The sequence below is a fragment of the Chionomys nivalis genome, chromosome 17 (assembly GCF_950005125.1).
Source record: "Chionomys nivalis chromosome 17, mChiNiv1.1, whole genome shotgun sequence".
NCBI classification, from domain to species: Eukaryota; Metazoa; Chordata; class Mammalia; order Rodentia; family Cricetidae; genus Chionomys; species Chionomys nivalis.
In genome coordinates, this window is record NC_080102.1 from 37,314,529 (window position 1) to 37,327,164 (window position 12,636).

The following is a 12,636-nucleotide window of genomic DNA, read 5'->3' on the forward strand; positions in this document are numbered from 1 at the left end:
GCGGCTTTATTGAACCAGTGAGGAGCCCAATCCTCCCACAGGGTGAAGCTTATGCATCTAGAGGGACTGGGGGCATTCCTAACTACCAGGGAGTTACAGCCAGATTTTGTGGTTTGACTGGGAACGGAACAGGGTTTTTTTTTCAATACCATGCCTATTGTTTCTAGGGTGAAGCAGCCTGGTAAGACGGGGACTAAGCAATTCCTATGGCTTGGGGCTATTGCCCAGTGCAGCCTGACTCAATTCCTCATGACCTGAGGCAATTGCTGTCTGTCACCCAACATTGTATTACAATAGAAGCAGAAAGCACAGAGCAGGACGTGAAGCTAAGCAAGGAAGGGCCTAGGCCCTGGCGGGTGTCTTTCCCTTTCTCTCTGCTGCTCAGGCCTTTTCCTCCCACCTCACCCAGCTCCTCAGTGGGCGAGCCCGAGGACACAGGCTACACAGCGCTGACTGTGTACCTCCGCCCACAGTACAAGAGACACTCCTGTCTGGGCACCTTGACAATAGCTTGGGGGCTGCTTTTTTAATCTTGGCTAATCAGAAAGTAAAATGGCCTCCCTGTGCAATGTCCCCTCGTAAGTATGAGTTATATACGTAAGATTGGCATTTCTTCCATTTTCAGAGGTTCCCCCGCATACTGATACATCATAATCTTTTCTTTCATTTTGCTTATTAATTTATAGTAAATTTCTTTTTTTCCATGTGTTGTTTGTGCCCATGAACGTGTGTAGGGCCCAAGGGCGATCTCTACTATCTTCCTCTGCTGGTCTCCAATTTGCTTCCTGGGCCAGGTTCTCTTGCTGAACCCAGAAATCACTGGAGCTCGCTCGGCCAGGCTAGCTAGCCAGCTGGAGAGGCAACTTATGACCTCCAAGTTTTTAGGGGTTCCAGAGATTGAAACTCCCATCCTCAGTGCTTTAACCACAGAGCCAGCTCCCTAGTCCTCATTTTGTTTTCTGGCAATGTTAAGGGGTGGACCATGGGGCCTGGTGCACGCTAGGTGATTGCCTACCCTGGAGCTATGTCCCAGCCCAAAAGCAGATTTCTTAAGTTCTGGAAAAAACTTGGTGGCAACCTGTGACTATGTAATAGCCCAGGCTAGCTTGAAACTTGCTGTGCAGCCCAGGGTAGCCTCAAACTCGCCGCCATCCTGATGCTTCTACCTCCTGAGTGCTGGGATTATAGGAGAGCACCGCCTCTTCTTGGCTTACGCAGTGTAGGGATGGATTGCAAGACTTCGTGCATGCTAGGCTAATGTTCTACCAACTAAACGACACCCCATCTCCACCACTGCCTGCATTTGGCTTTTTTCTTTCTTTTCTTTTTTCCTTTTTGTTTTTATATTTTAAGACAGGGTTTCTCTGTGTAAGCCTGGCTGTCCTGGAACTCACTCTGTAGACCAGGCTGGCCTCTCTATTTCATAGAGATCCACCTGCCTCTGCCTCCTCAGTGCTGGGATTAAAGGCGTGTGCTGCCACAGTCCTGGTGACTTTTTCTTTTTTTATATTAATTTATTTGTGTGGATGCATACATGTGCCATAGGGCATGCGTGGTCCGTGGGTTCTTGCCTTCCTCCGCATCCAGACAGGGTCTCTTCTTACTGCTGCTGCACTGCATACCCTAGGCCTGCAGGGCTGCGAGCCTCCCCCCTCCCACCTCGCTGCAGGAGCGTCGAGCTTACAGATGTGTGTCCTGCATCAGGCTTCATGCTTGCGTCATGAGGCTTAAGCAGCTAGTGTTTTTACCCTCTGAGCCATCTCCTCTTCTCACCCCTAATCACTCTTATCATCCAAGAATCCCCTTCCCCCCCATACATTTTTAGACTCTTGCATGGCGTCTCCTCTGGCCTTGGAACCCCAGCTCCCCTCTTCCTGACTGGGCAGGGCTGAGAGAAGTAAGTGCTGCCAGGCCAATCTTGGTGTTTTAGGCCTAGTCAGGGTCCCTCAAGTCGGGCAAAGGACCCTCTAGACTAGACAGGCAGGGCCCAGTGTGCCAGCATCTCTGTGAGCTCCTATGCCAACTGCTGGCTGCAAGGAAACATGGTGTCCACCCAGGTCTGTTGGGCCAGCGGCTTTCTGGTCATGGCAGCAGGAAACTGCTGAGGTTGCCAGCGCTGCTCTAGCTTCCAGGGAGAAATCCTTGAAAGGTGGCCATGGGAGGTGCCTCTGCCGCTCAGTGACTGAGGCCATCACTGAGCAATGCGACCCTCTTCTGTAAGGCTGAGATAGAAACAGGACCACTAGGAGAAGCAGATAAGATAAAGGCAGCTTTTCACTGCTTGGACTCCACTTTATTAACTGAGGCAGAGTCTCCCACATGGCCTAGACACTTCTTTACTCAAAGTTCCCAGTTCATCTTATTTTATATGATACAGCATCCAGCTTGTTCAGATTAGGGCCCACGAGAGGCATGCATGATGAAGGACCATGGTCCCCTGTGGAGCTCAGAGCCTGACAGGTCCATGGTTTCCTTGGAATAGAATGAGCCAGGGAAGAGTGGGCAGGCCTCAGACAGTGTGGTTAACCCCAGCAGGTCTGGGCTACCCCAGCTGCCTCTGCGAGGGGCAGGCGTGCAGCCTTTTGCGCGTGAAAAGCAGGCTCCCAGATAAGGGGTGGTGTGTTGCTTTGTTTTGGTTTGTGGAGACTGGGTTTCTCAGTAGCTTTGGAGCCTGTCCAGGAACTGGCTCTTGTACACTGGCTGGCCTTGAACTCACAGAGATCCGCCCGCCTCTGCCTCCCGAGTGCACCACCACAGCCCGGCTTAAGGGGTGGTGATTCAAGCAATCTCCAAGATGGGACACCCCAGGGTCTGCGGCCACACTTGACCTAGTGTTTCCCGACAGGCCCGGGGGATGCTACAGAACCGCGTGGTGCTATGGAAGGAACAGTCGGAGGCCAGCCGCAGCCCATCACGTGCCCACTCTCCGGGGCTCCTGGGCCCAGCACTGGGGCCGCCCTACCCCTCGGGCCGCCTGACGCCCACCCGGCTGGACATGGTGAGGCCCTGGCCGCCCCCGCCGCCCTTCGCGCCCCCGCCGCCTTTCGCTGGGTCCTGGGTACCACCGCCCTTCATCTGGAGCCCGCCGCCCCCCGCACCCCCGCTCTACGCTGCGCCCCTCGCTCCCTGGCGCCGGGGGGTCGCTTCTGCGCCCCCGTGGTGGCCCTACCGTGTCCCCAATCCATACGCCGACCCCTGGGACTGGGGTTGGGGTCGGGGCTAGCGAGGCTCCGCCCCTCCCGCCCCACCCCCTGCCCTCTCCCCTCGCAGCCCCCGAGAGAGTATGGTTCCCCCCGCAGCCGGCATGGCTCCGGCTCCTACGGCCCCGAGCCGGCCGAGGCGAGGTCCGCGTCCCAGTTGGAGCCAGACCGCCGATCACTGCCCCGGACACCGTCGGCCTGTGGGTACCCCAAGCACAGAGGTGCAGGGGGCGGGCCAGGAAGGGCCTGGAGGCTGGACTGCAGCAGGAGGGATGAAGGATAGACTGTTGGGAGAACTTTCACTTATCCCCCGCAGCTTCGCTCTACACCAGCAGCACCCAGCGCTCACGGTCCAATTCCTTTGGCGAGCGCCTGAGCGGTGGGGGTGCCAGGAGAGTCCGCGCCCTAGTCTCCCACTCGGAGGGTGCCAACCACACGCTGCTGCGCTTCTCGGCTGGAGACGTCGTTGAGGTGCTGGTGCCCGAAGCTCAGAATGGCTGGCTCTACGGCAAGCTGGAGGGCTCGTCCGCGTGAGTGTAACCCCAGGGTCTGCGCTCCACCGAGATTTCCGGGCCTCCCTGGCCCCTTCTCCAATCCCCGCCCTGCCTCCATCTACTCAGCCACTCCTGGGGCTGAGAAGAGCCTTGGAGAAGGGGACAAATGGGATGGACACAGGCTCTCAGAAACCCTACTGCCTTCATGCCTTCTGTGCGCCCCGTGCGCGCTCTTGTGCTGGAGCTGAGGTTCAGGGAAGGTCTCTGCCCGGCATTGCACAGCTCATAGCCCGAAGAACTTACACGAGCTGTTTGTCCTGCACCCTAGTGTGGAGTGGGGAGAGCCAGACATCCGTCGTGTCCACACAAATGGGACTGGTGGTCCTCTAGGGAGTGTGCAGGGCTCTGGACTCTGCAGGAGGGGACAGGGTGTGACTCAGCCTGCCACTCTCCCAGGACTTATAGGAAGACATAGATAGAAGCCAATGTGTGAACCCTGAAGGGCCAAGAGGTGACAGCTGGGAGCACTCCCACAGAAGACTGGTGTGTGTGTGTGTGTGTGTGTGTGTGTGTGTGTGTGTGTGTGTGAATGATAGGTTGTGGGTGGAGTTGTGGGGGGTCCAGGTGGAAATATCTGGGAGCAGAAGACAGGGGAACTGGGTGGAAGAGACTGAGTAGGAAGTGGGGTGTGAGCACCTGTATATACTGAGGGGAACTCATGGGCGGCCAGAGGAGGCCCGTGGGTGACTGCCCAGGTGAGTAATGGGTGGGTGAGCAGAGGTGGGCCTGAGGGAGCTAATGTGACTTCTAGTTAAGGGTGTAAGTCGACAGATTGGTGCCCTGTGGGCCAGGAGCAGAGGTGACCGATGGCTCCTGCCTTTCAGAGCCACATCACAGCACATATGGCTTGCAGAGCCTCGACACAAAGCCTACTGAATACCAGCAGGGTGGAGGTCAGGGAAAGGGTCTCCTCCCTGGGCACAGATGGTTACCTTAGCCACTTTTGGAGAATATTCTCCCAGCATCTGCTGCCCACCCCCATGGGCTTCCTGAAAGATTACGGGGTACCAAGTCTGGTGGCGAGGGACGCTCATAACTGTGCCACTCACTAGCCTAGGCCAACTCCAAACTGGTCTGAGCACTGTGACATGGAGATGTGACCTGAGGGCCTGAACAGTCTGCTCGTCAACTTAGATGCCAGCTCCTCTCCTAGGAGCCTCAGCCCCTGCTGGGATGTGAGGTTTCGTGTCACAGGCTCTGTTAGGTCTTGACTACCAGGAAAGCCATGTTGGTGGGGCAACCCAGGCCACTGTCTGAATCTGAGATCCCCTCAGAGCCCAGTCTGGCTGCTGCCCTGCTTACTTGGCCATGCTCAAGGGGCCATTGCTGTCTGCCCTACAGGAGTGGCTGGTTCCCTGAGGCCTATGTGAAACCTTTGGAGGAGATGCCAGTGAACCCCATGAAGCCTGTGACCCCCGTGAACTCCATGGCCCCCATGAGCCCAATGAATGAACTGCCTTCCAGGTACCTTAGTTGGTGGGTGGGGCCCCAAGGGTGTTCCTGTCCCTCCCTCCAGGGGACATCTATGAGACAATCTATCTCATGGGTCTGTCCTCTTGGGCCTCTAGAGAACAGTTTCCCATATTCCCCACCTCCTAATGAAGGCTGTTGTGTGCCTCCTCCCCCCCCCCCCGCAGCCCTGCCCAGCTTCAGGCCCAGCAGGTGGGAGGGGGCACCAGGCCGGGCTGCTTTCTCTAACTCAGGTCCTACCCCCTCCGGGGAAGCCACAGCCTTGATGACCTCTTGGACAGGCCAGGCAACCCTGCAGCATCACCAGACTACTGGGATAGCAATTCCCGCTCCAGGACCCCGAGCCGCGTCCCCAGCCGTGCCCCCAGCCCCGCACCCACACCCTTGCCCAGCAGCAGGCGGAGCAGTGTGGGCAGCATGGGGGCAGCCACCGACGTCAAGGTCAGCCCACCTGTCCTCTGCCTGGCCGATATGGAGTAGCCCAGCAAGGGAGACCTTGGCCACTCTTCTGCCGGGGGTGGGAGGTGGGGGTGGGGGTGAAGGAGCGTGCACGGGGTCACTGGCCTTACCTCGCAGGGGCAGTCAGCCCCAGCCCGTGGCATTGTGCAAGGCCTAGAGTTTTCTTTGAAACCAGACTTCCGGCTGCAGTGTCCTCAAATCTAGCCCTGCAGGGCCTCTACCTCCCAGTCCTGTGCTCTCCTGGGGCGAGGGTGGGACCCCATCTTCCATCCGCCCCTGAACCTGCCCTCCCTTCGTGCAGAAACTTATGTCCTGGGAACACCAACCCCCAGAGCTCTTTCCACGGTGAGTCCCAGTGGGCAGGAAGCCAAATGGGAGTGGGTGACTCGAAACGGGAGGGAGGCAAGAAGCAGACGCTTGGCCAGATGCCTGGCCACTCTCCCTAGGTACACAGACGGGGAGTCTCTGCCCCCCTCACCCTAGCCTATCCCCCCACAGGGGTACAAATCCCTTTGCCACCGTGAAGCTGCGCCCCACTGTCACCAACGACCGCTCAGCACCTCTCATCCGCTGAGGCCATGTCCTCCACCGGGGCCTGAGGTGGCCCTGCACACCTGCCCAGGACTCCTCCAGCAGACAGCCGCCGCAGTGGACCCAAGATGCCAGGCACTACCCAGGAGACCATCTTTACCCCTCTGCCCGCAGCCCAGAAACTCCCTGAGGGCTGGGCCTGCAGCATAGGGCAGGGTGAGGGGGTGGGGGCATGGAGCAGCTGGTTGCTTTCAGGGATCCCAAGACTCTCCCAAGAACCCAGCCTCTTGCCTCCCATCTTCTTCCTGCCTGTGCCCCAAAGGGAAACACCTCCTCTTCCACCCCTGACCCCCACACAGCCCTTTTTAACTTTTGTAAATGATAAAAATAAATAAAGGAAGTGGGCACAGTGGCAGTGAAGGTGTCTGATTTGGGGGCAGGGTAAGGTCTTGAAGGTGGGGATCCTCTAGGGTGACTGGAGTCTCAGGTCTGTCTCCCCTCCAGTCTCCTCAGGATTCTTGATGTCTTCAGGGCTGCACGAAAGCTCTCACCTCCACCCTGCCCCCCATCTCCAAGTGCACCCCAAGGAATGGTGCCTGTTCCCCTTAGCTGGGATACAGCACCACCTTTGTTCCAGCCCCTCCACCCCTCATGGTCAGGCTCAGGCCTGGATTAGCTTTATCCAGGAGAAGCCAGGAGCCCCTCCTGGAATGTGACCTGGGGCTGGGGAGGGAGCAATGGTGTACGGAAGTGGCTCTTCAGGGTACCACTTTACCTCCAGCCCCAGATTACACCCCCCCCCCAAGGCAGGGCTTTGTACCCCTGTTGGAAGGACCTGGGAGGTGAAGGAGGGTCTCCTTGCCCTTTGTCCCATTGGGTCAGCCCTGCTGGCTCATGGTCACTAGTGCTCAACTCCCTGACTGGTAAAAGCCTCTTAGCAGGGGTGGGATGAGGGGACTCTAAGTCCCAGGCCTGGGAAAGTTGTTTATTCGGCCGGAGTGCAGCCTTAGTAGCCAAGGCTGTAGGAATCAGTATCTTCTAGCCTCACGGAGCTTGAGGAAGCCCCTCCCTGCAGGCCTCAGGAGATGTGAGGCTGGATCCTAAATCCAGAGTCAGGTCCAGGTGAGTGTGCGGTGAGGGCTGTCAGGGGCCAGTTTCTTGTCTCTGTGTTCATAGCCATGTGGAGGGGGGCAGGTAAGAAAAGTCAGAACCTGGAGTTGGGGGAGGGCAGAGTCCTAGGTGTCCCTGGGGAGAGGTCCTGGAGGGAGAGCCCAGGGCCTTCAAGGACTTCCCTGGGCCTCCCACCCTCCTGTTCCCTGGCAGATGTCATAGGACTTGGGAACCCCTGGCTAGGAATGGAGGGCCTAGGTTGTGAACTGCTGGGGCTCAGGTCTCTCTTCCAGAGCCCTTTCCTCTTTCCCAAGGTTTCCAGCTGGTGTACAGGTGCTCACTCAGCCATTCTACTGGTGGGGAAACTGAGGCTCAGCCGGGAGAGGAGACTTTACAGGGCAAACTCCTTCCAGAACGGGAAGGACAAGCTGCACCAAAGGCTGCTAGGATGAGGCCAGTATACCCTGTTGTTTTAATCTTGACTTATTCCTGGTCACAGAGGAAAGTTAGGACAAGCTGGAGGGCCACTACCGCTGGCAGTCACCCCACTGGCTGATTGGCTCGTCTGTCCACAAACCTACATGTATTCATGGTGACACTGACAGTCCCCTACACACACACACACACACACACACACACCCCACAGTGGCTGCTGGGCGCTGGCATTCACTGCACCCCTTCCCCTGCCATTACTAGGTCCCAGAGGTGAGAAGCCCTAGCGAGGAACCCTTGAAGTCAAGCGTCCACTCACCCTTCACAAGCCTTTGCAGAAGGTGGGAAGACTCGGGGTGACCTTCCTACCTTGCTGGCTCTATAACCCTGAGAGGGCTCCGTGGGCGGCGTGGGGCTGTTTCTCCTTGCAGGTCTCAGTTCATTTCTCTACAGCACCCACCACTGCCTTTTGTCCCCCTTTCCCAGCAGAGGTAGAGGCAATGGGCGCTGGAGGCCCACAACGGGGTGCAGGCCCCCCAGATGGTGGCTGGGGCTGGGTGGTGCTGGGCGCCTGCTTCGTGATCACCGGCTTCGCCTACGGCTTCCCCAAGGCCGTGAGTGTCTTCTTCGGAGAACTCAAGCGCGACTTTGGTGCGGGTTACAGCGACACAGCCTGGGTGTCCTCCATCATGCTGGCCATGCTCTACGGCACGGGTCAGCACTCCTCCCAGAGCCTCCTGGGGTCTAGCACCTGGGGTAGAGGCGCTAGCGCCTAAAGAAGCACCGCCCCGGTCCCTGCCCCTACCTTCGATGGGGAACACATGGAAGCCTCGACCCTAGGAAAGAGTGGGTAGGGCACACGGATGGAAGTGGAAACCCGCTCCTACTGCTGGCCTTGAAGGGTTGAGTTCATTCCTGCCAGCAAACCTACACTGGGCAACATCAACCGGGAGAAGCATTCCAGCTCCCCGCAGCCCCAATGCCGGAGTGTTGGGAGGGTGGGAGCCTTCAGGAGGATGTCAGTCTGGTGGCAGGCAGAGGCGAAGAGTGGAAGCCATCCTTCCTACTTTGGTTCTGGGCTCTCAAGAGGGTAAGAGATGGGTAGCCACTAGACAGACAGACAGACACACACACACACACCACCCTGTCTGCCCAGTCAAGCTGTGTGACTCAACCATAATGCCCTCTTTGTCTCTGAAGGGGCTGGGGGGCAGGAGAGTTAAATACCCCTTCAAGCTCTTTCAAATCTCAGAGGGACAAGGCAAGACCTGGCGCATTTTCTGGAGAGGAGATTGGTCTAACCTAGATGATGACCCTACTCTGCCCACAGGCCCCTTGTCCAGCATCCTCGTGACGCGCTTTGGCTGTCGCCCGGTGATGCTGGCTGGCGGGCTCCTGGCTTCCGCGGGCATGATCCTGGCTTCCTTTGCCTCGCGCCTTCTGGAGCTGTACCTGACGGCTGGAGTGCTCACAGGTGAGGGCACCCATGTCTCTCCCTGCAGGAGTGTGGGTACGAGTCGGGAGTCTCTGCTGCAAGTTTCTCAGTCCCCAGTTTCCCTCAAAGAGGCGGCCCCTGAGTCTCCTGGCTCACTCTCCCGGTTTCGGACTTAACCTCCTGATCCCGGCCCTGCCTGGCCCTGCCACTGAGGCCAGAAGGGGCACTCCAGCTGCGTCGCCTCGCCCGCAGGCCTGGGCCTGGCCCTCAACTTCCAGCCGTCGCTCATCATGCTGGGACTCTACTTCGAGCGGCGACGTCCCCTGGCCAACGGGCTGGCAGCGGCGGGCAGCCCGGTGTTCCTGTCCACGTTGTCGCCGCTTGGCCAGTTGCTGGGGGAGCGCTTCGGCTGGCGCGGTGGTTTCCTGCTGTTTGGCGGCCTCCTGTTGCACTGCTGCGCCTGCGGGGCCGTCATGCGGCCACCACCAGGGCCCCCTCCCCCACTTCGCCCAGATTCGGCAGAGGACCGCGCGCCCGGCGGCGGCCGAGCCCGCCGCCGCCTGCTAGACGTGGCGGTGTGCACCGACCGCGCCTTCATAGTGTACGTAGTCACCAAGTTCCTAATGGCACTTGGGCTCTTCGTGCCTCCCATCCTGCTGGTGAACTACGCCAAAGATGCAGGCGTGCCTGACACTGAGGCTGCCTTCTTGTTGTCCATCGTGGGCTTCGTGGACATCGTGGCACGGCCGGCGTGCGGTGCCCTGGCGGGCCTGACACGCCTGCGACCCCACGTCCCCTATCTCTTCAGTCTGGCCTTGCTGGCCAACGGGCTCACGGACCTGATCAGCGCTCGTGCGCGCTCCTATGGCACCCTCGTGGCTTTCTGTATCGCTTTCGGCCTCTCCTACGGCATGGTGGGCGCGCTGCAGTTCGAGGTGCTCATGGCGACCGTGGGTGCGCCCCGCTTCCCCAGTGCGCTGGGCCTGGTACTGCTCGTGGAGGCCGTGGCTGTGCTCATAGGACCGCCCTCTGCCGGTGCGCACCATAGGAGAGGGGTAGGGTAGCTAAACCTGGGAGTTGTTAGTATAAGGGAAGCCCTTAAGATCGACCTTCCAGGGATGAGGGGGAAGGCAGGCCCCTTTGCTGGAAAGCTTGGTTGGTGGACTCCCTTTATCACTAGGTAGTTCCTCCTCCAGGGATCACCCCCAGGGGGTGAGGATGGAAAAGCCAAAGGTCAGTTTCAAGAAGAAATACACAAATAGCCAAGCATCTTACGCATGTCAGTCTTCTCAAGCAGATAATATAAAGGCTTGTGTGAGAGGGGTAGGGGAGCAGGTTAGATTCGGAAGCTTAGCCCGAGTTGTGGACCCGGATCTGCCCCTGCAGAGAGCTAACCTGGACCGAATGTGTGTGGATGCTTTAGTTCAGCCAGCCTGTAAGCCAGAACAGGAAATCAGCCCTGACTAGGGGCAGAGAAGGGGTGCTCAGATGACAGATGCAGAGGAGAGGTGCTGGTACCCCCAGCACCTGTCTGCCAAGCCTTCTGCTCATCCTGTCATCCTGGCATAGTTCAGTGGGTGAGGGCACAGTGTGAAGGGCTGGGGGGGGGGCAGGTTGCTGGGGGAAAGAGTCACTGTATAAGTGAGGGCTGAGCTAAGACAGGAAAGGTAGAGGTGGGGACCCTGACATCTTCCTGAGTTGTCTGATTGTCCCGAGGCTTAAGTGAGAGAGAGGCTTCAGGAATGAACAGCAGAGCCCAGGCTGCAACAGAGAAGAGTAAGCTGCCATCTTTTCCTTCAGAGCCAGCCAGATGGCAGAGTGGCCCAAGCAAGCTTTCTCTTCCTGCTTGACCCGATAAGAAAGGCAAAGCCCCCAAACCAATGTGTGGGTGCCCTCTCTTAAGCCCACCACTCCAAGAGCCTCAAAGCTGGCCCTCCTGGAAGCCCAGGGACCACCTACTGTTGGGTGGACCTAGTAGGAAAGAATGCAGGTCCAGTGAAGGGCACTCCAAAACTGCATATGGCCGGAGACAGGACTGGCTGTGAAGTCGTGGTCATCAGGAAACTTCCCGAAGACCACAGCCTGGTGTGGACATGGAAATAGTCTAGAATGAAGCCCATGGAAGAAAATACAGTGGAGACTGGGCATGTCACCATAAGCTGTCTTAGCACGTGTGATATCCTGGGTTCAGTCCCCTACAACGGAGCTAGAGATTCCCCCACATATGGAGATACCACACCCAGGAAGGGATATGAGCCCTCTTTTCCGGAGCACAGACAGAGTTCCACTTCCCAGCCTGTGCTCAGGCGCCTCACCAGCTCAGTTTGGACAGCTTGCAGCTCCTGATGAGGATGGTGGGCCAAACCCCTATAGACCAGGTCCAGCTACACTGCCACCCTGACACCCACAAGTGGAACAAGTCACCGCAGGCTTGCATTGATGTGGAGGGGGACCTTGTAGACTATAAAAGCATCTTCAGAAGCATTAGATTAAGGTTCAGGGAGGGGAAGTGACATTCTGGGCCTCACGAGAAAGGATCCATGTGGAGTTCTGCATTTATAATCAGGAATAAAGCCAGGGCATATGTGTATCACCAGTAAGTGTCCTCCCCCCCACACACAGTCAGAGAAGGCCCTGACAGATTGACACGGCTCCCCTCCCTTTCCAGGCCGCCTGGTGGATGCCCTGAAGAACTATGAGATCATCTTCTACCTTGCTGGCTCCGAGGTGGCCTTGGCTGGAGTCTTCATGGCAGTCACCACCTACTGCTGCCTGCGCTGCTCTAAAAATACCCCATCAGGTTCAGCGGCTGAGGGAGGAGCCGCTGACTCCGAGGATGTGGATGCTGAGAGGGACTCTGAGCCAATGCCCGCCAGCACTGAGGAGCCTGGCAGCCTTGAGGCTCTGGAGGTGTTGAGCCCCAGGGCTGGGTCCTCAGGACCTGAACCAGAGGTGGAAACAGTGTCTGGGCTGGGTCATGAGTCTGTGTAGACATTAGGCAGATGAGGGCCTGGCTCATGGGGAGGCAGCCTGGGGTTATCCACTAGGTACCCCATCTGCCAGGCCATTCATTCCCAGTGGAGTTGTGGGCTGACAGGAGCACAAGTTGATAAAGGAACTCTATCTACTGAAAGATATAGCCTGCTCCTGTGCCTGCCAGGGCGGGGCCACCTGAGCTGGAGAGGGATAAGAATAGCCAGAAGGGTCCCCATAAGGTCCCCTGAGCCATTGGAGTCCGTAAGGAATGGCACTAGCTAGAGACACTAGGGTTTGGCAGGGGGGGATGCTATATACTGAAGCCCATTTGGCCACCATCTGCATAAGAGATGAGAGGCACAGGGTCAGGGTCAGAGACTGACCCTGGGTCTTCTTCCTGTGCAAACTTCACAATCAATTCCAGAGAGCATGGGAGCCGGGTGGTCAGCAGCAAACCTCAGAGGCCCTC

At 58.0% G+C, this 12,636-nt stretch overlaps 2 protein-coding genes across 2 annotated transcripts in view; both read left to right on the top strand.

The window, feature by feature from the left end:
- Positions 1-6,606, top strand: part of Baiap2l2 (BAR/IMD domain containing adaptor protein 2 like 2) — a 28,242-nt gene extending 21,636 nt beyond the window's left edge. The window contains exons 8-14 of the mRNA XM_057792460.1: positions 2,846-2,998; positions 3,271-3,400; positions 3,517-3,730; positions 5,096-5,218; positions 5,458-5,665; positions 5,985-6,028; positions 6,182-6,606. Coding sequence (XP_057648443.1) covers positions 2,846-2,998; positions 3,271-3,400; positions 3,517-3,730; positions 5,096-5,218; positions 5,458-5,665; positions 5,985-6,028; positions 6,182-6,257 — 948 coding nt within the window. The 3' untranslated portion in view covers positions 6,258-6,606. The remainder of the gene's footprint in view (positions 1-2,845; positions 2,999-3,270; positions 3,401-3,516; positions 3,731-5,095; positions 5,219-5,457; positions 5,666-5,984; positions 6,029-6,181) is intronic.
- Positions 6,607-8,256: 1,650 nt separating this feature from the next.
- Slc16a8 (solute carrier family 16 member 8) lies at positions 8,257-12,182 on the top strand. Its single transcript, XM_057792258.1, has 4 exons — positions 8,257-8,470; positions 9,087-9,230; positions 9,444-10,226; positions 11,860-12,182. The coding sequence occupies exons 1-4, from the start codon at positions 8,257-8,259 to the stop codon at positions 12,180-12,182; spliced, it is 1,464 nt and encodes a 487-aa protein (XP_057648241.1).
- Positions 12,183-12,636: the final 454 nt, after the last annotated feature.